The 25,222-nt window shown below is 38.8% G+C and overlaps 2 protein-coding genes across 12 annotated transcripts in view; both read left to right on the top strand.

Annotated features, from left to right (window-relative positions):
* Positions 1-11,941, top strand: part of neo1a (neogenin 1a) — a 153,149-nt gene extending 141,208 nt beyond the window's left edge. For 2 of the 11 annotated variants that reach the window (XM_058628532.1, XM_058628524.1), the window contains exons 17-29: positions 646-878; positions 2,616-2,754; positions 4,071-4,178; positions 4,361-4,555; positions 5,186-5,218; positions 5,462-5,530; positions 6,343-6,478; positions 6,645-6,889; positions 7,472-7,564; positions 7,941-8,111; positions 8,555-8,842; positions 10,131-10,267; positions 10,839-11,941. In XM_058628532.1, the coding sequence (XP_058484515.1) occupies positions 646-878; positions 2,616-2,754; positions 4,071-4,178; positions 4,361-4,555; positions 5,186-5,218; positions 5,462-5,530; positions 6,343-6,478; positions 6,645-6,889; positions 7,472-7,564; positions 7,941-8,111; positions 8,555-8,842; positions 10,131-10,267; positions 10,839-10,991 (2,000 nt within the window). In that variant the 3' untranslated portion in view covers positions 10,992-11,941. Of the gene's footprint in view, positions 1-645; positions 879-2,615; positions 2,755-4,070; positions 4,179-4,360; positions 4,556-5,185; positions 5,219-5,461; positions 5,531-6,342; positions 6,483-6,644; positions 6,890-7,471; positions 7,565-7,940; positions 8,112-8,554; positions 8,843-10,130; positions 10,268-10,714 lie in introns of those variants that run through there. The other 9 variants (XM_058628526.1, XM_058628529.1, XM_058628530.1 and 6 more) reach the window with 9 other exon arrangements.
* A 2,957-nt stretch (positions 11,942-14,898) lies between these two features.
* Positions 14,899-24,391, top strand: LOC131460025 (sorting nexin-1-like). Its single transcript, XM_058630261.1, has 15 exons — positions 14,899-15,060; positions 16,649-16,793; positions 17,844-17,977; positions 18,107-18,173; positions 18,369-18,412; positions 18,542-18,683; positions 18,777-18,855; positions 18,977-19,052; positions 19,244-19,357; positions 19,602-19,695; positions 19,793-19,998; positions 20,846-20,989; positions 21,749-21,829; positions 22,991-23,062; positions 23,236-24,391. The coding sequence occupies exons 1-15, from the start codon at positions 14,941-14,943 to the stop codon at positions 23,284-23,286; spliced, it is 1,569 nt and encodes a 522-aa protein (XP_058486244.1). The 5' UTR covers positions 14,899-14,940; the 3' UTR covers positions 23,287-24,391.
* Positions 24,392-25,222: the final 831 nt, after the last annotated feature.

The following is a 25,222-nucleotide window of genomic DNA, read 5'->3' as shown; positions in this document are numbered from 1 at the left end:
CTTTCGACAGTTTTGAAGGACATGGCTTTAGATTGTCAAAGTCACCGTGTTTACAGCCAGAGTGTTTCAATGCATTGAGGGTTTTTGTTCTTTTTCCACTTTGTTAAGATGTTGTGAAAAGATCTGTTGTTGATGTGTTGTCGCTCTCTGAAAAATGTCATTTAACACTTTAATGTGCAAGTTTGATATGTTTGACTGTAGGATTTGTAGGTATCTGCTTTCACTCTAGTATTCACGTGCACTGTATTCAGTTTCTAATGAGTAGAATCTTCCTCTCTCTCCCTGTCTGTATTGCTGCTGCAGTAGTTATTTATAGAGCACCACTTATTGTATTATAGATTCTATGTAGCAACTGAATCTGTAGATGTATCTGATTGTAGAGGTCAGTGTCTATTTTTCTAATAGAATCTTCTCTCTCTTTCTTTTTACCCTTCCCAATCCCTTCCATGTTGCACCTGTTTCTCCTCCTCCCCCTTCATTGTCTATCATTTTAACTCATTAACCTTATTCTCTCCTGTTCTCCGTTTCCCCTGCATGCTGTTCTGACATCACTGTCTGCTCCACCATGCCACGTTTCTCTTAATGTTTTAATTTGGATCATTTTAATTTGTGTGCATGCGTGCGGGTTTACTGCCTTACGTGCAGACCCTGTTGACCCCGATGTTGACATGTATGAACTCTTCCATGCTTCATACACCCCAGTACCAGACCCCTCTCCCATGATGCCACCCGTGGGTGTTCAGGCCTCTGTGCTGAGCTATGACACCATCAAGGTGACCTGGGCCGACAACTCACTGCCCAAAAATCAAAGGATCACTGACAATCGCTACTACACGGTACGGTGGAAGACCAACATCCCTGCCAACACCAAAGTGAAGGTAAGAGGGCCTTCTTTGACGTGTCTGTGTTGAATCCTGGAAGAATGATTGCATTTGTCAGACTTATTTCTCAGTCACCTCCAGCAAAAGTTTAGTTGTGAAGCTCAGAATGATACTGTGCTGCTGAAGTTCACTCATCTTTGCCTCAGCACTTCTCAGCTCAACTAACATCTTTACAACTGAGTGCAGTTCAGTAAAATAAACCTCAAATCTTTTCAATCTGATTAAACTTTATCCTTCATTTAATACAGAATGATTTATGTGTATTTCAGTGCAGTGCTTGTCTGCAGGGCGACACTTACCAGAGATATATTGATACCTGTAAACTATAAGGGTATTGTGAAGATGTATAATAAAGTATTCCCACAACAGCTTCTTGGCACAGTGGCAGCTGAAGGCTGTAACCAAGCAATCATTCTTTTTCATTCCCTGAGTTTTGACTTGATTCTCCTCATAAATATAACCATTAAATGTCTCAACATTGTCTTACATAGAGTCAGTAACAGTTTAAGGGTCAAGTCAAGATTGTTTATACGAGCAAATTATATCACAGACCAAAACCTGGTCATGAGGCAGAACCAAATTTTTGAGGAGCAGGTTAAGTCTAGGGTTAAGATTTGAATTGTGGTCAGATTAAGGTTAGAGTTAGGTATTAACTGCTTATGGTTAAGGTTCGAGATAGAAGAATAGGTGTGTGTATTCATTGTGTATTTATATCTTTGTGAGGTCCAAAATTTTTTTTAAATGTATCTTTGTGGGGACATTTTTTCAGGGCCCAAGTGCTTTTTCAGGGTTAAGACCTGGTTTCAGGGTTATTCATGACATGTCCGCACTAAGATATAAAAACAAGTTGTGTGTGCAAACCTGTGATTGATAAAGGTTTGTGTTTACTGATTAATTATTCAACAAGGACAAGACAAACTGAGGACTTGAAAACCTCAGAAAACCTCAGAAAAACACACTCACTCACTCAGAAGCTTACAATCACTTCATCAGTTACTTACTGTCTTGACCCAAAAGCTAGTAAATGTCACTTTCTCACAAATGTCCCAATACATTCATGATTTATCAGTTATTTTGCTGCGATAAAACAATATGAAAAATGTACAACAGATGTGATGTCGATATATTACACAACAGACGAACACGCATGGTTACAGCATATCCACAACGTGGACTGTGGAGACTCTAGTAATCCAAGACCTGGCTCATTATGAGTGAAATCATATGAACAAACATGTTAGAATCTCTCTGTGACATACTATACATCCTCTTGCAATACATTATAGTGCAGGCGTCAAGAGCAGTGTGACCAACAGTCTTTCCTTAATACCTCAATCCTCTTTTCTCTTAAAAAAAACAAGAAAAAAAGAAAGAGGCTCTCAAACTGGTGCTTTGTCTCTGAAGAAGAGTGTTTTCTCTTCTCCTCTATTTGACAGCCTTCACTGGAAAACTGGACTTTTGTCATTGCATGCGACATAACTGTGTAAACAGGACTGACTCGCTGCTTCCACCACTTCCTCCAACAGTGGAGACCAAGATGAATAGTTGCATGTCTCGATTTAAATGTGCTGCCATTTGATAATTGGTGGGTTGCCTGTTGGTGTTTGTCAGTTCATACATACTGTATGTGATGTTCAGGCTGCTTTCAGTCACTGTGAGTGTGTGAAGAAATAAAACTGGTCATCTCAGTGAATATAATCAAACACAAATGTTTGTTTTTGTGTGTGTCTGCAGATGGCCAACACCACCAGCCTGAACTACATGGTGACTGGTCTGAAGCCCAACACGCTGTACGAGTTTTCCGTCATGGTGACCAAAGGCCGGCGCGTCAGCACGTGGAGCATGACTGCACAGGGCACAACATTTGAGACCAGTAGGAATCAAACATTTAATTCAAGTGAAATTGTGGTGATTGCCAAAAATAGCACTGCTTTGGAATAACATGGCGTACATGCAAAGTCATGCAAATCTTATCAAATTCAATCAATCTGGAAAAATCAACATGAAATAATATTAACAACAACCATAATAATTATTATTAGAAGAAGACAAGTGTCAAACCAAGACTTGAGCTGAGAATAAAATGCATTTCATTCCACTCTTGTTTCACTTTTTTCTTTTCAGAAAGATAACAGTAAATACTATTGCCATCTTGTCTCTTATGAATCAAAATCTTGTAAATGCTGTGTTAGAAAAATCCATAGCACTGTTACCATAGCAATATAAAGTCCTTCTCAAAGCCCTACAGTATTGAGACCATACTGAGAATATACAGTACACTGCCCTTGTTATTGGTTATGATTTCTGCACCAATGTGTACCTAATGGACACTAATCTTTGCACGCTGCATAGAATCAGTAAGGTGTAATTGCTGAGCACAAAGTTTCACAACAAACCTAAAAACTCATTTTCTGTGAAACTGCTTCTGTGTGTGCAATATTGGATCAAGATTTACACGAGTGGAACATTTAACTCATGCTTTCCCCCACTCTTCAACTAGGGCTGATGACATCATTTCTACATGATGTCGATGAGGTTTACATGTCAATACAGAGACGAGTTTCACTGTGTTAGCATTTCATTCAATTACTTTAAAGTTTGTTGTTCAGACATGGGTTTATGTTATAAACATTTGCTCGTACATGGATGTAAACGGGTTTCTGTATCGGTTATTTTAGTTTTCTCAGCCAAACGTGTTGATGTAGATCGTGTACAGTTCTGGACAAAAGTCTTAGGGCACCATTAGTTTTGTTGTTTTAGCATTACTATAATGAGCATACAGTATCATTATGTCTCTTATCCAGAAAATACAAGAACCCTAACCCTGGAGTGGAACCCTAATTGATGTTTTTGGTAACACCTGTGTTTGTCCTACAAATATCTGCCGTGAAAAAGTTGATTCTCAATTTTCAGTCACATCATTCCAAAACAAATGCTACTGATCACAGGATTTGACATAAAAGCAACATAGCTAGTGGTGCCCTGAGACTTGTGTATATATATAAATATGTGCAATAAATAAACTATAAATTGTGCAATAGGAAAACACACAACATAAAAACTCTGGTAATGTTTACAGACACCTTGCAGAAAATGTTGGCAGTGAATGCACCATGTTGTTAAATTTAAAGTGCATTATGTGACACCTTGACCTGAACAACGAATGTGTCGTCTCATTCACCTCTGCAGTCCCCAGCTCGTCCCCTAAAGACGTGACCGTCGTGAGCAAAGAGAACAAACCTCGCACCATCATCGTGAACTGGCAGCCTCCCTCGGAGGCCAACGGGAAGATCACCGGTGAGTCTCAGAGTCTTGTGTTCCTTTAACTTAGACTGGTAAAAGTGACAATTCTCCACTCAAGGTTGACATCACACTGAGGCAGAGGAATTGAATTACACCAAAAATGTCAATTTTTCTCTGCGTTTAAATCCAACTTTAAAGAATTTTCTTCTCTCTCTCTCTGACTGTCTTTGTTTTAGGCTACATTATCTACTACAGTACAGATGTAAATGCTGAGGTCCACGACTGGGTTATAGAACCAGTGGTTGGCAACCGTCTGACCCATCAGATCCAGGACCTGACGCTGGACACCACCTACTACTTCAAAATCCAGGCCCGCAACTCAAAGGGCATGGGCCCCATGTCTGATGCTGTGAACTTTCGCACTCCAAAGAGTAAGTTTCCACAGTCGGCCCGAGACCAAGATGGGAAAGTGCGTCCTCACACATTCTAGCTCATGTTTTTGTTTCTAAAAGAATATTAATTTATCAAATAACGGAGTTTGATTTGCGGAGTCAAAATATGTCGCAGTTAGAGAGCTAGTTATTCTTGTACAAGTCTTATCTCTCACACAAGCTCTACAGTTAAAAGCAAACATCATGATTAGGTCACACTGATAACACACTGCTTTCCAAGGATTTATGTTTTCTTCTAACGAATCATATGTTGACATGCCAGTGCCTCCTTATATGCAGTTTCTGGTTGAAACAGACGATTTTACTGATGTCGCTGTTTGGAAAAATGTCAAAATGAAAAATTAAATGATGTTTTAGGTTCAATACAGTGACACTTACACACCTTATTGTGCTCTTTAAGGTTGTTTTTTTTGTTGATGCTTTGCTCTTAATGTCATCTTGGCTGTCCGAGGTCCATTCTTGCTCTTTGTTTTTCTCACAGTTTCTCTAGTTTTGCCTCATAATGCGCATCTCTTGCTTTATTTCAGTCTCCCTAGCTGCTCTTTTCAGCTAACCTGTTGTTTTGGTTTTTATTGTCTCTCCCTCCCTGCTCTCCTTTGGCCTGTTAAGCTGAGTCCTCTGACAAAATGGCTAATGACCAAGGTAAACTTTCCCTCCACACTTAATCTTTCACTGCTGGCTCTCTGCTCCCTGTGTATCTCTCTTTCCAAAGATTTCCATCTTTTGGGCTGAAAAAAAAACTTGGGCTGCATGAACGGCAAAAGCAGCATGTGTTTGAATGCTTTTTTGAATTGGGATGAATCTCATGTAGGTTTGAGGCCATAAAAACACTTCATTTCATCAGGAAATATTTTTTTCTTTCCCTTGTTCTTTCTTTCTTATCAGCCTCAAATCTTCCATCAAAGCCGGGGCCTTCAGGCAACCAACAGCCACCAGACCCTGGAACTTCAGTTGGTAAGATTTTTTTCTTTAACTGTCCTGTTCTGCTGTCATCCTGTCAGTCAGACACTACAGCAGAGATGAAGATGGTGTCCCTTTTCTTTGACAGTGCTTTTTGAAATTTTTGCTTCCATATTTTTCTATTATTGTTTGATGTTTGTTTCCCTCCTACTTACTTTCCACTCTAGGATGTAGTGATCCAACTGGAAATTAATATCCACAACTATGTTTTCATTAATTTAACATCCCCATAAATGAAGGGCCCAGTGTTTTGCTTTGTTAGATTTTAATGAGCCCCTTCATATATTCATAGGTACCATGTTCACATTCATATGTAGCGTGTAGTGGTTTATTTTCCAAAAAGGCCAACACAGTTTCTCCTGCATGTTTGGAAAAGGAGGGGTGAGGTTTTCAGTTGGTTGTAAGCTGCAATCTCACCACTAGATGTCACTAAATTCCACACATTGGTCCTTGATTATATTTTAAAAGATAAGTTTTGACGCCTCGCAGCAAGAAGGTCCCCGATCGCGACCCGGTCTGTGTGGAGTTTGCATGTGGGTTTTCTCCTGGTTCTCCAGTTTCCTCCCACACTCCAAAAACATGTGGCGGTTGATGGGACACTCTGGATTGTCCATGGGTGGACAGTTGTGTGTCTCTGTATGTTGGCCATGCGATGGACTGGCGACCTCTCCAGGGTTGTACCCCGCCTTTTGCCCTATGTCGGCTGGGATTGGCTCCAGCTCCCCTCGCCCCTAGTATGGAGGATAAAGCGGTAGACAATGAATGAATGAATGAAAAGTTCTAATCCTAGTCTTTCTCCTCTCGAGGTAAATCAGGTGTGGGAAGCAGTGAAAATCACATCCTGGTCATTATCATCATCATCTCAGTGGGAGCTTTCACCATCATAGTGGTGGTGGTAGGTGCCTTCCTGTGCACACGGCGCACCACATCCCACCAAAAAAAGTAAGACTCTCACCAACAACTTTCATCATTCTAATTGTCTTTCTGAAAAAAAGAAAAAGTTATTCTACTGTTGTCCAGTTCAATTCCATGTGCTTTTGGCTTCTGTCACCTTCTCTGTACGAATGAGGCCAGACTTTCACCGCTGCTTCTGTATTTTCCTCTGCAGAAAACGAGCAGCCTCAAAGTCCACTAACGGCTCCCACAAATATAAAGGAAACTCCAAAGACCTGAAACCTCCTGATCTTTGGATTCACCATGAGAGGCTGGAACTTAAACCCATTGATAAGTCTCCAGAGCCCAACCCAGTAATGACTGAAACTCCCATACCCCGCAGCTCACAGGACATCACGCCGGCTGACAGCGGCCTGGACGGCAATCCTCACTTACAGCAGAGGCGCAACTCCTACCGTGGTCAGTCTTGCCCGAAGGGGGCGACTTCATGTTTGATGTTATAAGAGAGAGATCAAAGTGAAATGTCACACTCATTGCCACTGAGTTCACATCCATTTTAATACTGTGCAGACTTCCTGAGTTTGAAGGAAACTACATTTTGAAAGCTTGACTACTAAGAAAAGTTTATTATGACAGGAAGTGAACTAATAACCTTTGCTTTTCTTTCAGGAGCATGTGGATGAGTCTTAAGATGAATTTGAGATTATGTTTTTTTGTTTCATAAGTCAGTCCTTGTCTCCCTTGTTATTGTTTTCCTGAATATCATGCAAAACATTTCATGCTTTTCATGCACAGTACCCATTGCGTGTCATGAATGCAGTGATGCAAGCAAAAGCTGTCACAAATACAGTCAATTTTCTCAATATAATTAGTTAAAAAAAATAAATAGAATGATGAGCCTGACATTGGTATTTGGTGGAAATGTAATCAAAACCAAGTCTTATCTAAGTGTTGAAAGATCATTAAGATGGATCCTTCACAAAATAAACACCACAGCGTAGCTGCTTTATCTGATTGGCTGGTTTCCATCATACCTTTTAGGCCACGAGTCAGAGGACAGCATGTCTACACTAGCAGGCCGCCGAGGGATGAGGCCTAAAATGATGATGCCTTTTGACACACAACCACCTCAGCGTAAGTGTGTGTGTGTGTTTCTGTGAGAGAGAGAGTGAGAGTGATCTACTTATTCTGAAATATCAGACCTTTTCATAATCCATAATGATGATGAAGTAAACTACATCATGGACAACAGATATTTGATAAAAGAAAAAACACCACATCCAAATATGTCTTTTTATATCTAATTAAGAAAACAGTTTCATGCATCCCATTGTTATTGTTGATATTGTTTTACTTTTACTTTTTTCTTTGTAACTGTGGTGACAGGTTAGTGGATTTCTTACAGAAAAGTGCATGTATGTGTATCTCACCACCAAAAACATCCACTTTGTTAATCATCTCATCTTGTGTGTGTGTGTGTGTTTGTATCCATGTCCACTTCCATTCACAGCTGTGATTAGTGCTCACCCCATCCATTCCCTTGATAACCATCACCACCATTATCACATGGGCAGCTTGGCATCACCAACGCGAAGCTACCTTTACCACCAGGGTAGCGGGCACCCACGCCCTCACGCCTGCGCCACCCCCATCTCCCATTTTGACAGGGTGGATTCTACAGGTGAGAGGCTGCCACCTGCTGCAGAGTGAAGCACAAACAGGACAGGGAAGACCGACCTACTCATACTCATTCATTGATTTATGATTCGCTCATTCATCCACATGCTGCTGCTGCCATCTTGTTGCATTCATATTTTAGCTACTAATCCCTCTTCCTTGACCTCCTGAAGTGATTATCTTTAACTGTCCTTTTATTTTTTACTTCTTTCTTTTATTAATATAAACCAAACCACCAGAAATGTCGTCGAACATGCCAGCGGTAGAACTTTTAATGATGTATGTGAAGTTAGAACAATTCAACATGTGAGACAGAGTTTCTTACGTGATAAAGCTCTGGGATTTAGATGTGTATAACCATATAAAGAAACTGGTCTGGTGCTTCCTCGCATTTACGATCAAAATCTGAAAGACTCATCATCTTCTTCCATCCAACCCCCTCTCCAGAGTCAGTGAGAAACACTCCCATCTCAGAGCCTCTCCCTCCAGCCACCACCTCCTCCCAGGTCTCCTGCCCCTCGGAGATCCTTGCTGACCCCGAGGGAAGCTACCACGGCTCCACCACCACAGAGGAGGAGCCCAGCTACTCCAGCAACCTGCCCCCACTCCGCTCAGCACACCCGCACGCCCACGCCCACCCACTCAAAAGCTTTGCAGTGCCAGCAATCCCAGCAACCAGCCATCCATCATACGAGTCCCTCGCTCTACCCAGCACTCCACTGCTTACTCAGACTGGTGAGGAGAAACACACGCTGCTCAGACTACATTCAGACCTGTGACTAAAGCTGTAGTCTTTTACATTCACACCATTGCCAAGTGAGCTCACACCATTCTGATGACGCTCCACGCGACTCTGGCTGTGTTTCTCAGTGTGCATATGTTTTGTTTTTGTGTCTGTGGTGAAATCCCCGTGCTGCACACACAGCGTGATGCGTTTTACGCCACAACAGCACAACACTGACGTAATGCTAGTAAAGCTGCAAACACTTGGAATATGGCTGAAAATGGCGTTTTGGTGTAGTGGACGTGACCCATAAAAAACTTTCCTCGTGATCGTCTTCCTACATCGACAGCATAGAGGTGTGTCAGTGTGGACGCTGCACTCTACTCAGACATGTTTTTACTTTTTTAGCAGCTGGTTTTTGAGCTTTAGATCAGGGGTCTCAAAGTGGCGGCCCGGGGGCCAATTGTGGCCCTCCAATCGATTTCATGTGGCCCTCCAAACAATATGAAGTTGTAACATTTTTTATTTTTAAATGAATAGATTAATTTTGCATCATAAATATGTTTTTTTTTTATTGTTGCATATTAAAACAACCACTTATATTTTGAAATTATCCAATCCACTTTAAAACAAACACAGTGGACCAAAGTGCTGTACAGAATAATGGATAAAAGACAAGAAATAAAAGACAGAAAAGCTCACACGAGGCAATAGAGTACATATAAAAGAAAGGAATTAATACAGCATATTGATGATATGAGCTCATAACCACCTCAACTGTTGCTTTTCCCTAAAAAAGGCTTCTTTTGTTTTTACTTGACTGGCCCCCGACTGACCAGACGAGACCGTCAGTGGCCCACAGGTCATTTGAATTTGAGACCCCTGCTTTAGATCATAACCACTGAGAAACAGTCAGAATAACACATTTAGTGTCTTTGATTTACTGCTCTGTTTGTACTGTGTGCACAGTATACAGTATACAGTAGGTCACTGTTTGCATATCACACAGAGACCTGACATCCAAACACAGGTGGTCACAGGAGACTCATTCAGGGTGCAGGTTAATACCAGGTCATACTTACTGCTATTCACAGATCTTAATACCAAGTCTGAACGGGACCTTAACCCAGTGACAGTGACTCTCAGTCACAATCAACGATGTTCATGATATAGGATCATTTAATAAGTTCCAATAACAAGCTGTGTATTCAGTCATCCTGGAAGATTCCATGTGTTGCTTTTTATAAAGCATGTACTGTGTTAGTTGCCTTCACTGACTGTTGCATATTTTATCCACAGGACTTCCCACTCACCCCCACGTTGTTAAAACAGCCTCCATCGGAACACTCGGAAGGACACGAACCCCAATGATAGTCAATGTGCCCAATGCCCCTGATGTGCCAGAGACCAGCAAGATGCTCGAAGATGTAGACAGCGTGAGTATAGTGCCCCCCACTGGCTGCTTTTGTAGCAAAGCAGTCTGTTTTTTTCCAGGCCTAATGTTGTTAACATTTAATATTTAATATTTATTCTGTCTTATATCTTTTTTTTTTAATATTAAACCAAGTCACACATTCCTTTCATATCCATATCACTGTTTTTAGGCACTGGATTATACAGTTACTTTCAACTGCACATTGGTTTTAACCACATTTTGTATTTGCTCTTTCTCTCTTTTTATTCTTTCCAACTCCATACCCATCTTTATGTGTTTTCGGCTGCTTTGGATCAATTCATTGATTTCAAAAATGATCTTAACAAAACCCATCATTGGAATGATTTGTTTTTGTCACACTTTGTGTCCTAATCCTCCATATGTTGATCTCGGCTTGTCTTTCGGTTTATGTTTGCTTTTCTTGTGTTTGTCATTTATGTTACTTCAGTTCCATTGACCATCACCCAGCTTGCCGCACCCCAATCATCTTACTCCTCCTTTCCTCTGCAAAGATCCCTGACTGACCCTCTCCTCCTCTCGTTTTCCTCTTTTCTCCTCCCTTTACCCTTCAGGTGCTTGCCAGCCTCCCCCCCTGCCCTTCCCCCGCCCCCCGCAGTAACCCTGTTCCTCTCCCTCAGAACTACGAGCCGGACGAGCTGACCGAGGAGATGGCCCACCTTGAGGGCCTGATGAAGGACCTAAACGCCATAACCACAGCGCCATGAGCATGCACACACAACTGGACTCACAAACACACACACACACCCAGGCTTTCACTCCGTCATGCACACATACACACAGAAAGACACACACTTCTCAGTCAAACAAACACATCCACTTTTGAGCCAGTGGCTGGTGGACACAACATGGCTTCTTGTGCCCAAAAAAAAACCCTCTCACATCCCCCTGCAGAGAAAACAAAACTCCAGACTGAAATTTAAAAAACTTTTTTGGCTTACATTGCTCAGTCTCAGGAGATTGCCATGAGTGGGAAAAAAGTGAGACACATCTTTTTATGAAGAACCATTCTCAGAGACAATGAACTTTAAACTATTGGTCGCTTTCAACCGGAAGATTGTGAATTTTTTTCCTCAGCAAAAACATGTATGGTAGGTTGTTGTGGTGAGTGCTCGCTCAAGAAGAAATAATGGTTGATTCAATGTCAAGTCAAAAAACATGTTGGTTTTGATGTTGGTGCCCGTGCAGCGCCATCTACACGCAGTGTTTGTTTGATCCGTGTTTTCTTTGTGCATTTTGTATGACTATTGGGCAGTTACAGTGATATGGACATTGGATATCAGCCTCCTTTTACAAGCCTACATCCTCCATAAACATGGTCAATTTTTGTTTCTACCCCACGTGTCATATGTTGCGCCATGACTTTTTAATATTTACTATGTTATTATAATATTTTTTTACATACATATCCTTATAAACATGTACATATGTTGTCCTTTTTTTTTTTTAAACTGCCTCATCCTTTTATTGTTTCCCATCGTTCATCATCATTATTATTGTTATTATTATTATTTGGAATGAAAGTGGGATTTTAAATGAGTCCTGAAGCTCATTTTTCATATCAGCAGGAGTTAAGAAACCTGATGTGTTTCTACAGTACATTCTTTTCTGACATTGTGTTGCCCTTTGTACATTAAAATGTTTCCTTTTAAAGTCTTTTGTTTGTTATGGGAGCTCCTTTTTAAAAGCCTTACCAATGTGTTTGTATGTTGTACGGTAGGGACAACTTGGCCTTTCATGGGATGTCGCTCTTTACTTGCTGCCATGACAGCTTCTGTATTGTTCTGCGGGGACTGGACAGTTTCTCCTCAGTGGTCTGGGGTATCTAGGACTCAGGGCATTGACCCCCACCCCTCCGAAAAACAGGGAAAAAAAAAACAAAAACAAAACCATCACATGGCACCCACTCAGTCAAACATGCAACAGGCAAGTTATCTTTTATATGAAAAGTTAAATCAGATGTGTGTGTGTCTCATTACCATAAACCAATATTTGGTTTGACATTTGTACTGCTGTACCACATGTGCATCTTCCCGACAGCAGAGCGTGTTTGCTGGTTTTTTTCCTGTCATTATTCACTCAAAGCCTGGCGCCCTTGTTCTTTTTACAAATCTTATACAATGCAAAGATGTTGGCCTTTTGAATGGGACTCCCAGAATTTTTTGTTTATTTTTAAAACATGGTGATTTTTGTATGAAGAAAAAAAAAAGAAGCTTGTTCTATACACAAATCCAATGTAAAAAGGAAAAAAAATGTCAGCTCAGAAACTAGTTTTTCATTACCCTCTTACCCAAAGAAATTTGTCATTTGCAATCATAGTAATTTGCTCTACTTTTGTGAATACCATGTTTCTCTTAAATGTACATCATCATGAATGTCAGTGTAACTGTAAGAGATTTTAACCTATGGATAAAAACAAGATTGACAACAAAGAGGGAGAGAAAAAGGATCAGAATCCATTTGGGAAATGATCTATTGAGTTGTAAACAGTTGAACCTGTATTGCACTTTTTCACAATTTTTAAAAAGTACATTTCTTACATATCTTGTGTTTTAAATATCAAAAGCTGTTTGTGTAACGTAGTGTCCTAGGAAAGCGGCAGGCAGCTGGTCTTGTTTTTTTTAATGTTCTTTTTATTTTTTTTGCTTCAGAGATGATTTGAATTTGAGCAGCAGAGTTGTTTACTTTACAGCTGATCATGAGGAATTCTGTTGATGCTTGTTGATGTACAGAGCTTTCTTTGCTTTCTGTAGAAAAAAAAAACATCTGTGGCTTTTTAAAAAATGTTTGAAAAAAAAAAGGTTTGGAAAAAAATATGTTTTTTATTGGTGCTCCTATACATTGTGTATACAAACTATTATGAATACTAACAAAGTAAATGATTCTGCTTGTCTTCTTTTCATATAATGAGGGCATCTGTAAAGACATAGGTGTTAACAGTGATACACAGTCTGCACAGATCATCTGCCATGTACTGAGTAATATTAGGGCTGGAAAAGTTGAGCTCAAATTATTCATCAGTGGCAAATGAATGAATTTCAACAACAGAACCATTGACTCAGCAACGTGTGAAACAATAGCTGGAGACAATCAAGCGTATATTGATGATAAAAGTATTCACCCATCAAATGTGATAAAAGTGACAATGCAGTTACGATAAGGTATAAGAAAAAAAATCTAATTTTCAAGGTATCTTGCAACTACTAGGACTACAGATGAAGTTTATATAGATTGAACATGTTTGACTATTCTACCTTTCATGACCTCTCATATAATGTTTTCAATTTCAATCAGTACTGTTTGGTTTATCATGAGGGCAATTCTAGGAGAATTTTACCCACAGCTTTACATAAAATATCAATCTGAATCCCATGTGCTAGAAGGTCTACACACTGAAGTTTTAGTTGGTATGTAGATGCCAATCTATATCATCACAGTTAATATAAACTGATTAATAATCCAAATGAAATGTGAGCATTTCTTTGGGAAATTTATAAAACACCTTCACCTGCCCACAACACGTAAACTGCAAATAACCTGGCTCCATCTTTAAATGATGATAAGTATAAATGATAAAATAAGTTTTTTCATTTATTGCAAAAGACAAATGTGTTTCAAAGTGGTAATTCAGAACTTAAATACTGACCTCTCAAAAGCTTTCTGTAAAGTTTTAATATGAACACATTTACATACAAATGTAAGTCCAGTACGTAAGTATTTTTATTTGGACAGAGACACAGTTTTTACATTTTACATTTTAGTCTCTACACACAATCACAATAGATTTGGAATGAAGTAGTCATTTGATTGTAGGAAAGACATGACTACGTATACCTCCATCTCCAGAGGCTCAACAGTAACTGGACAAACTCAAATAAGTAACGGGCTCGTTTTTAATCCTGTGCAATCCTGTGAGTTTTCTCCCTATACAATGCTTTGCCAGGTCTTTACTGCAGCTAAGCGAGGGATAGTCTTTATTGTACACAAGTCGTCATCCGTCTGCAGTGTTGTCCTATAACTTCAGCAGCATTTGGTTGAACCAGAGAAGTCCAAACACCTCAGAATTCCTCCTGCTACTTTATCAACAAAATACTATTTATTTTGTATTTTAATTTTAAGACACAGTCAAGATATAAAGCCATGGGATTTAAATTATTGTTATAATTTGAAAGCTATTGACACATTGTTACAATTATTGTTCATATTCTTCCTTTACCTAGTCTAACAGGATTTAAGGAAGGAAATGGTCTTTGTCATTATACAACAGGAACTGCACAACACAATTTCGAGGTCAGATGGAGGCTGATCAGATTTATTTAGTGACCCCTGACATTCATATTATTTCCTGTAATCAGCCCTCAGCACAGCAGCCATTGGGAAATAGAAAAGTGTAAACAATTAAATTAATTCTGGCTGAGTTCCATTTAGCTTCCTCGGTTTTATTATTCATGCTGATTCACTGTCATCCTGTCCTGACTTTACTGAAGTGAAGTTTGACCTCAAGGTTTGGAGATGGCTGTAATGTTTTTGTAAAATAAAAAATGTTGGCCCGTCGTGCTGCTCGATCATCAGCAGGGGTCGCTGCAGCCATTTGCGTCCAGCTTCCGCCTTTCCATCCACTTCCGTCTACGTCAGGATCTCTCGCAAACAGTGACCATGGCGGCCAGCTCAGACCGGAGTCCTCCTCCTTTCTCCGCAGCTGAGGACCCAGAAGCGGGGCAGCCTGACATGGCAGACGGAGACAGCGACGAAGGAGAAGACATCTTCGTCAATAACGTATGTTCACGTTAATAACGACCTGTGTTGTGTGTGTGTGCAGTGAGGAAGTAAGTGAGCGGCTCTGAGCCAGAGTCCGCCGCTTTAGCTGATCTGAACTGCGGCATCAAAATTAACCGACAAATGTCAGATTTCCTTCATAAACAGTGAAATGGTGTCGTGAAGTTAAAGCTAAAGTTAGGCAGCTGCATAGATTTGAACAGTGTTGACTTGTAACTTCTGATATTTAGCGTAGCTTTTTGCTGTTTCGGCCTGCCCACTTGTTAAATCGTTAATTTTAACAAGCTCCAATCTCAATGACAGCTCTCTTCTTTATGCAGTTCCAGTTTCGTCAGAACTTCGTTAGATTATTAGTTTACTTATCTCCACATCACATGACTCCACCCAGTCAGTCCCTGAACTCATCCTTACTGTATCTGTGACCAGAAGAGAGGTGGAAGAAGAGTAAAATCACGAACGTTGCAAGTAAACATCCTGATATTAAAAGTACAAAGGTGTCATCATCATCTATTGTGTCTATGAAAAGGAAGTTAAATGTCTACCGTGACTAATATATATTTATTTTCATACCTTTTTCATAGACATTTGCAATGTGAAACAACTTACTATATTTGACTGTTCCTATAAATAAAAAAAATGACAGTTATTCATATCTAAGGTCTCATTTCTCAATTTTAAATTAGCACACACTGCAGAAATTGAATACTCACTCATTGTCCAGTGGTTTATCTTCAACCTGAGGATTGCATGGGGTGAGAGTCAGGGCACATCCTGTACAAGTCACCAGTCCATTACAGGGCAAACATACTCACATTCACATGAACACTTACTCTTAATTTAGAGTGTTCAGTTAACTTAATGCTGTGAGGCAACAATGCAAGCCACAACACAGCCATGTGGCTCAACAACTTAAAACGTTTTGCAACATTGGAGGTTTTGTTTTTTTCTCTCTCTCTGAGTGCTTTGTAGCTGGTGGCCATGCAGCTTGTTTATCAACAGCTTTCCACTTCAGTCTACTGTCAGGCTTGGGTCCTTCTAATTGTTCTCAAGATGAATGTGGTCATGAGATGATTTCAAAGCTCTGATCCATTTTCAGATCTTGGCCCTGACTGTGTGAAAGATCAATTCTATTACAGTCGTTTAACTGTAATCATGTGAGTGGTGTAGAGAGAAATGTCTTCAAAGGAGCTGCTGATATCGCAGACATCTCATATTTGGCTATGAGAGTAAGTGGTCCGTTCAGTCATCCAGGCTTTAGCAGTCCATTGTTTTTAAATATGTGTGTGTGTGTGTGTGTGTGTGTGTGTGTGTGCATATATATATATATATATATATATGTATATATATATATATATGTGTGTGTGTGTATATATGCATTTCTAATCTAAAAAATAACTAGTAGCTGAAGCTGTCAGATAAACGTAGTGGGGTAAAATGTAAAGGGGTAGTGCAATGGAAAAACACCACAATCTGTGTCTGTAAAACATGGTAACAGTCAGGAGATGAAACTAATTAACTAACTAAATTCAGCCCTTCTCCTTGAAGTTTCTGTGACTCATTCAAAAACTCATGTCCTTCTCGTCTGCAGAGTAACCCTGTGGCTGTGAGTAGAGGAGTTTCTCAGCCGGATCGCGTCAGTGTAGAGCCACCAGATTTGTTCAACGAGGAGGAGGCCAACACAAACACCAAATCCAATGGTGTTCATTCTGATGACGACAGCGACCTGTTTGCTGGTTAGCAACCAAATTTCTGTGTTCTACTAACAAACTAACGATATATTTCCATCTCATTTCTTTTAGTCTTGATTTTCTAGTGTTAGCAGGCCCTTAAATTAATTCAAAGTCTTGTTAAGTGGTTGGCTTCAGTTGTGAAATGTAATGTAAAGGGGAAATCTATTTACGTTCAATGACTTTCTCAGGGCAGATCTAAAAACGTTGTATTTTGATAAGAGTCGCAACATGTATCTCCAAAAAAAACTACAGCCATGAGCAGATTTAATGTCGCTTGACCCCTGGAGACAGATACTTGTATGTTTGAGCCCCCTCGTCTTTGCCTGTAGGGAGAAAATCGCCAGAACTGAACAAAGCACAAAACTTGTGTTTCTATGTCAATATTTTTGTGGTCATTACTTTGATACCTGGTCATAGAGCAGTGTCTCTTTTTTACTGGGGCTCAACTACAGAGTATTTGTGTACTTGATTAAACTACTAGCTATTTACTGTAGAAAAGAAATTGTGAAAAGTGATCTTTATTTTTTCCCAAAGCTGACCATGAGATTTTTGATATTGCTTTTTTTGGCAACTGTCCCAAGGATAATCAGTTAGATTATGTTAACCTCATAAGAATTTTATAAAAGTTATGAGATTATAAAGAAACTGCTATTGCTTTTGCTTGATTTCTTTTAATTTGGTTAAATTACTGATATAATAAAAAATATTTTAGCATTAGCTGGCTAACTACAAAAAATCTTCATTACAAACGTTGGACATGAAGACCAAATATCTGCCTTTACCATGCTGAATGGTCGTTGTTCCTGCAGTACATCATTGCATTATCATAGTGATTTTAATTCAGATTAGTTATACCAGAATGAGATTAAGGGATTTTTGTCTCTAATCTCACGTTTTACATTTGTACTAATATCAGAAATATAACAGAGTAAGTCTCTATCTTAAATTAGGAACTGTCTGTTATTTCTGTTTGAATAACTCCCAAGTTATCTGTTTTCGTGTTATTTTTGGATCAAGAAAAACATTGTTGAATTAAGTCATATCTTTCCTCAGATGCACGTGTGGAACTGAGTACAGACAAGTCTGGTAGCTCTGGTAGGAAGGAGCTCTCTGCTTCTGCTGTTTCTCATCCTGCCTCCTCGTTCACTCAAAACCCTGCTTCCATGCACACTGCGTCTTTGGAGCAGGTACAGGCCACAGTCAAACATCCAAGTATTGACTGCATGTATGCTTTAACAAAATATACTCTGTATTCATCAAGTGATTTGTTTGAAGAGTTTGAATTGTACCTACACTACACTTTTCTATAATTACAGTTGGAGGAAGAAGAAGCCAAGGATAGTTTTGATGTGGACGTTGCTGTCACCAATCCTGAGAAAGTTGGTCAGTCTCCATTTTTAGTTACTCTCACTAAACCATGATTTGTCCATCTGTAATTTCCACTCTATTGTAGCTGGATGATAATAATGGCAAAATAACTAACCTGTACGCTTCATTTCAGGACACATATTTCTGTAAATGCCATCAGGAAACCTGTAAATTCTCACCTTCAAAATATATTTTGTGTTTCTGTCCTAGGTGATGGCATGAATGCATATGTGGCCTACAAAGTATCCACTCGGGTGTGTATTCAAGGTTATATTGAGACATACATTTTGAATTTTTATTATGCGACTCCTTCAACTGCTTATATGTTTACAACTTCACTATTATTTCTCTATTTCTCTACTTTCTCTTCCATCCACCATCAGACTTCGTTGTCCATGTTCAGCAATAAAACCTTCTCTGTTAGGAGGCGTTTCAGTGACTTCCTTGGTCTCTATGAGAAGCTGTCGGTCAAGCAGTCGCACCATGGCTGCATCATTCCGCCACCGCCTGAGAAAAGTGTTGTAGGTGAGTGATTTTTTTTTTATTATTGTTGTTGTTGTTGTTGCAATAATAATATACATTATGATTCATACATGTGCACCTTTTTTGTATTCATAGGAATGACCAAAGTGAAGGTAGGAATGGATGACCCATCATCAGTAGAGTTTGTGGAGAGAAGAAGGGCAGCTCTGGAAAGGTAACTTACAAATAAGTAATATTTTTGACAGGCCAGATATGTGTCTGTTCATTCTATAGCCTTTTTAATCTCTAATTATTTAGGCACTGCCACTTGCTACTCACTTCTGCTTCTTTTGCAGGTATATCCAGAGAGTAGTGTCTCACCCATTGTTACTGCAGGATTCTGACGTCCGTGAGTTCTTGGAGAAAGAGGATGTAGGTATTTTATAATATAAAGATATTCTAGCTTTCGTTCTATAATGGGTTTATCTCTTTTTATATGTTACGTGTCTTTAGAAGGACCGCATAGTTGTTTTTTAAAGTAAAAAGAATACTAATCTTGATCTCTGAGAATGTGATATTAGCAGAATAACTTTTGTTTGTACTGTGTATGTTTGTGTTTTCAGCTGCCCAGAGCTGTGAGCACTCAGACGCTGAGTGGAGCTGGATTCCTCAAAATGATCAATAGGGCATCAGATGCTGTCAACAAGATGACTATCAAGATGAATGAGTCTGACACTGTAAGGGGGGAGAATGTAGTATTTGTGCAGACTGTTGCACACAAAGTCTCTATTTTTGGCTGTTTTGATGCGTTTACCCATAAATAGTTGCATTAGATGCATTCTAACTTTGTGTTATTATTGTGTAAAGTCAACATATATATAAATTAATTAATTATTTATAGATATATTGTGTGTGTGTATGTGTGTTTTTATATATTGTAGTATAGTAACTATCATCTCTCCTCTTTTTGCTGCATCTCAGTGGTTCGAGGATAAGTTCCAGGAGGTGGAGAACGAGGAGCAGCAGTTGAGGAAGCTTCATGCTATTGTCGACTCCTTGGTCAATCACAGGAAGGGTGAGTCTCATCTGTCTATCCCTGAGTCAGCTGTCGATGCCAAGGTAGTTGGGGGTAAAATGAGAAGAGTGATTTTTTTGTCTTTATTCAACACCAGAGCTGTGTGGAAACACTGCAGTATTTGCCAAAAGTATGGCCATGTTGGGGAATTCTGAGGACAACACAGCTCTGTCACGGGCTTTGTCCCAGCTGGCAGAGGTGGAAGACAAGTTGGAACATCTGCATCAGGAGCAGGCAGCCAGTGACTTCTTCATCTTTTCAGAGCTACTGGCTGACTACATCCGCCTGCTGGCCTCTGTGCGGGTAAGATGACAGCTGCAGGATGGTAGCTAGACGGTAGCCAGAAGTAAAGATTAGGGCAAGATGGTCCACTGTGATGAACCCTAAAGGGAGAAGCCCAGAGAAGATGATGTATTATCCATCACAAACAAAACAATAACATATACATTTTACATTTACATTTAGCCTTTTATGTTCAAGGAATGCAGGAAAAAACAAGTGCCAGAATCACTTTAGCAGAAAAACCTCTGCAAGGGAGGTTGATATTCTGATTTAAGTTGGAACATTTTATGGTCAGCTATAGAGCTGAAACAATTAATCGATTACTAAATTAATAAACAACTATTTTGATAATCGGTTTATTGGTTTGAAGCTTTTTTCATGATTAAGATTTCCAATTGTTAAAGCTTCTTAAATGTGAATATTTTCTTCATTTATTTGCTCTGGATAACAAAGAAATCATTAAAAGACATTTGAGAACACCAATCAACATTTTTTAAGGTTTTCTGATATTTTATGGACCATCGATTAATCGAGAAAAGAATCAACAGATTAATTGAGAAAATAATCGAAAGATTAATTGAGAAAATAATCGACAGATTAATCGATTATGAAAATAATTGTTAGTTGCAGCTCTAGTCAGCTGAGTCTGTTTCTATGATATCTACAAGTCTACAGTGCATCCGACTTTCCTTCCTCACCCTGTACATTGTCAGAGCAAATTTCAATGATCTCTAATAAAGCTTGAACACACTGTATTACGAATTCACATTAATAGTGCAAAGTTTGCAAACATGCTGCACGTCCTTGGGTAAATTGATTAAGATGTTGTGTTTCTCACACCAATGTTTTGTAAAATGGATGTGCTCAGGGCTGTTTTGACCAGCGCATGAGAGCGTGGCAAAGGTGGCAGGAGGCACAGAACTCACTCCAGAAGAAGAGAGAGGTCGAGGCCAAGCTGCTTTGGGCCAACAAGCCAGACAAACTACAGCAGGCCAAAGAAGAGATCACGGAGGTAATACAGGCTACACAGCTGCTGCAGCACTGACTCAAACCTCATACTGTTTGTCTTTACAAGGAAACAGGCCCTCTGAGTGATTTAATGGTCCAGCATGGGCTGAAAGGTCCTTTTACGTTTTACATTTACATTACAATGGCTTGTCAAATGCAGCAAGCAGGTACTGGTAAATTACAGGCAGTAAAAAGTAAAGTGTAAACTGAAAATGATGTGTTTCTGAGGGAGTAGAGTACTCTTTGGTGAACAGCCAATTAACTACATGCTTAATAGTATTTGTTCTGCTACTGTTGAGTTGTTGCCTTGGACTTAATGGTTTCCTTTTACCAAATAAGGAGTTATTGTGTTTAGTGATAATAGAGAAAAATAATGTACAACATCAAGCAAGCATGTCAAACATTTCAGCTTTAAATGAACTGGAGCCAATCCCAGCTGACACAGGGCAAAAGGCAGGGTACATCCTGGACAGATTGCCAGTCCATTGCAGGGCCAACACACAGACGAATAACCATTCACTCATTTACATTTACACCTGTGGTCATTTTAGTTCAATTAACTTCTGCATGTTTTTGGACTGTGGAAGGAAACCGGAGAACATGCAAACTCCATACAGAAAGGTCCTCAGTAGGTCCATGTGATACCGGGTGTTTCTGCTGCAAGTCACTGTCATGTTTCTAACTTTTATATTGCTGAAATATATCAAGATACTAAAACTTAGTTCATTGTTTTTGTTTTCCTCCTCCTGTGCATGATCATCAGTGGGAGTCGAGAGTTACTCAATACGAAAGAGACTTTGACAAGATTGGCATGACTGTGCGCAAGGAGGTCCTCAGGTTTGAGGTATGTTTTTCATAGTTCATGTTTCATCATAGTTCACCTTTGTATCACTGAATTGGTGGCATTAGTCCTGGGTTTATATGATGATTGTGTAGATGTTCTGTGTTGCTGAGCTGAAGATTTAAGTTGAAGAGTGTTATGGTATGAGTGTTTTTTAGGGGTTTATAACATGCACTGTTTTATTTCTAAAACCAAAGCTACTAAATCTAATAATACATAAAACAAAATGCTTTTCATGTTTTTTTCAATGTAAATGAAAGTGAATAGAAACAGATATAAAATAAAATATCCAGTCAACTTGACAGTACCACAACCAAAACTGAAAGTATGGATAATGTTATGATTTGGCACTATACTATACAAATAAAATTGAATTTAATTTCATTTAATTTTATTTCATTTAATCTGTCTGTAGTTGAATTGCCCACTGGCTGCGGTGTCACCGGCAAACAAATACAACATATTCATTGAGCTTACAACAGCTGACGGAAGTAAAAATAAATCAAATAAAAATCGATTATTATCTACAACTACGATTATCACCGTCATTTGAACAGTAATCATATGAGTTTACACTCAAATCATTTTCTTCTACATACTCATGGCTCATATGTTTCGCCTGGATTTTTTTTTTTCTATTAAAATTTACTGCAAATAGAAAGTGTATACAAATTCCATCTGTAGAGTCTACTACATTACATTAGCATCTGAATAAAATTATGCTTGCTTTATGTGAATAATACATTGTGTGATTTTACATGTTAGCATTAGTTCTTTAAGTGTCACTATTTTTAGTTGTATGTCAGCCACGACTCAGGACTGAGGACTCGATATTTTCTTTAGTGACTCAACTTAGACTCAACTATAACACTCGCAGTTGGAGTATTTGGTGGGGCATTTCCCCTTGTGCCCATTCCTAAATTTGGCCCCACTGGACTGCCCATGGCCACATGACACTAATTCAAGTTTAAATGCAATGAAATATATAACGCCCCGATAAAGGGCATAAGCTGAAACAGGTTTATTTTACAATAAGGTTATTTATAGTCCTTGAGTTTTTACCTCTACACACCTGGGAAGTCAAAGTTGTTCCTTCACTAGAAATTCCTTCAGATGCCATTTTAATTGAGACCCAGAGATGTGACTAGATTTTTGCCTTTTCAGAAAGAAAAAGCCAAGGAATTCAAGAGCCAGATAATCAAATATTTGGAGGCAATGTTGCAGTCACAACAACGGGTAATTATTTAACTGTAGATGTGATTTAAGATGTGTTTTTGCCGTCATGACCATTAAATGTTGGTTGTAAGGATTTAATGATACTTTGAAATGTTTAACTAATAATGAATGTCTAACTCCAGCCACATGTTTTAACCTAACATAGTAATTCTTATCTTTTTCTTGTGTTCCAGCTTATAAAGATTTGGGAGGCATTCCTGCCTGAAGCAAAGGCAATAGCTTAATGAAGAGAGAGACTTTTCAAAGACCCAAAATGCCTTTTTAAACACTTTACCTCTTGACCAGAAACTGAGAGGCAAATTTTAAAACACACAAGAAACTTCCATCCATTTTCTTCTTATCCTTTTATTTTATACAATACGCTGCCACATTTATATAAGATTTCTTTTCTTTGTTTATGTTCTTGACTTAAAGATGGTGTAAAGCAGGAATCCAGCAGAGGTTGACCTGGTTGTAATATTTGTAAAAGCCACTGTCAGTGGGATATGTTTCATGCTTAAAGCAGTATATTAAAGAGTTAAACACTGAGGTACTGCCCTAGAGTAACATTGTCTTTAGTTTACATTAGAAGGTAGATGTATGCCAGTCATTCCACTCTGCAATTGCTTTTATTATGTAAGTTTGATGCACTAAAATGTATTGTACATTTGGAAACCAGTGGATTTGTTTGTTTGTTTTTTCTAATACGATAACCACTAATTATGACGGAGGACATTTACCAGGAGTATTAGCACATTGTTACAGTGTATTAAACATTTCATATTAGATTATAGAAATCATATTCAAATGTGGATTTGACAAAGGCATAGTCTTGTGGGAGTCTTTCTGAAATGATAAAAGAAATGTAAAATTGCAGTGGGTGCAGTTTGAGAAAATGCCATCACTGCATTGTTAGTATTTTCTGTGACAATGTCTTTACTAGAAACATGTTTATTAATCAATTTCTCCTGGTTTCAATAACTTGTGTTTTTTATTCCTGAGATTGAGGCCCCGAGGAATTCATTCGGAGCTGCTGCAGAGATTTACTGCCATTGTGTAAATGACTCTTGACATGTATGTACACATGTACAGTACTTACTGTACTGTAATCATACAACCTTTTTCCTTTTGATAAATTGGTAGAACCATGACAGGAAGGCACAGACATTCAAGTAATACAGGCCCTTATTTTCCTCTTCAGCATTTGTAAGTGTAGTTTTTCTGTCATGTCATATTACCGTAAGAATGTGCTTTATTTTTGTAACCACTTTGCATCAGCAAACTCATTTTCCTGTAAATGCTATACAGGCAGTTGTACAAAATAAAACATGATTGGATAATCTTTGAGAATTTTTTTTGTGATTGTTAATTGGCGTTCCCATTTCAATCAGTAACTTTGGTGAATTGTAAAATCATGGGCCCTTGGTTGTGGTGCAATAACAATTGTGTGTCCTTTCCTTTTAACTGCTGCTGTTGGATTAAAATCACACCAGATGTTCAGTGTTTTGTTCATGCAAAGCTTTTTCGCATTTTGGATGTCTGTGTTCTAACGAAACTCTTAGACACTGCACAATAACGGGCATATCATCACACAAGCTATATTTATTTAAATTATTCTGTGTGGACTCTGCTTATACATCAGTTCACATCAAATGTAAGAAATATAACAGATTGCACAGAAGGCCTTAGTTTGCTGCAAAAACCATTGTTTGTATTCAAGAAAAAAAATGGCCAAAGCTCAGTTTTTAAGCAAACTCACTTTGTCTACACCGAATATTGAGGTGCATAGATGTTGAAGTAAACAGCTGTTTAATTACAACATTTTAACATAATGGAGAAGCTGTAAAATATAAGCATTTATAAAAAAATGTTTGCCCTGGTGTCCTAAACAGGAGTTAAACAGACTGTATGACACCTGCTGCTGGAGATGAACAGAAAAAACATTTATACATATTTTTGGTAAAATGACACAGGAGATGAGTTCTTCCCAAAGTGCAGGCCTATAAAAATTATCCCATTTATCAAATTATTTAATTGCTTAAGAACAATACCTTGATGAAGGCACTTTGGGTTTATGAGATGCCGACTGATATATGAGTTTGGTACAATGTACACTATACAAATAACATTGGTGTGAAATGTACAAAAGTTCCCTCCGAATTGAAGTGGACTTTAGGCATA

The sequence above is a fragment of the Solea solea genome, chromosome 5 (assembly GCF_958295425.1).
Source record: "Solea solea chromosome 5, fSolSol10.1, whole genome shotgun sequence".
NCBI classification, from domain to species: Eukaryota; Metazoa; Chordata; class Actinopteri; order Pleuronectiformes; family Soleidae; genus Solea; species Solea solea.
The sequence above is the reverse complement of the archived record's forward strand: the minus strand, read 5'-3'. Positions and strand labels throughout refer to the sequence as shown.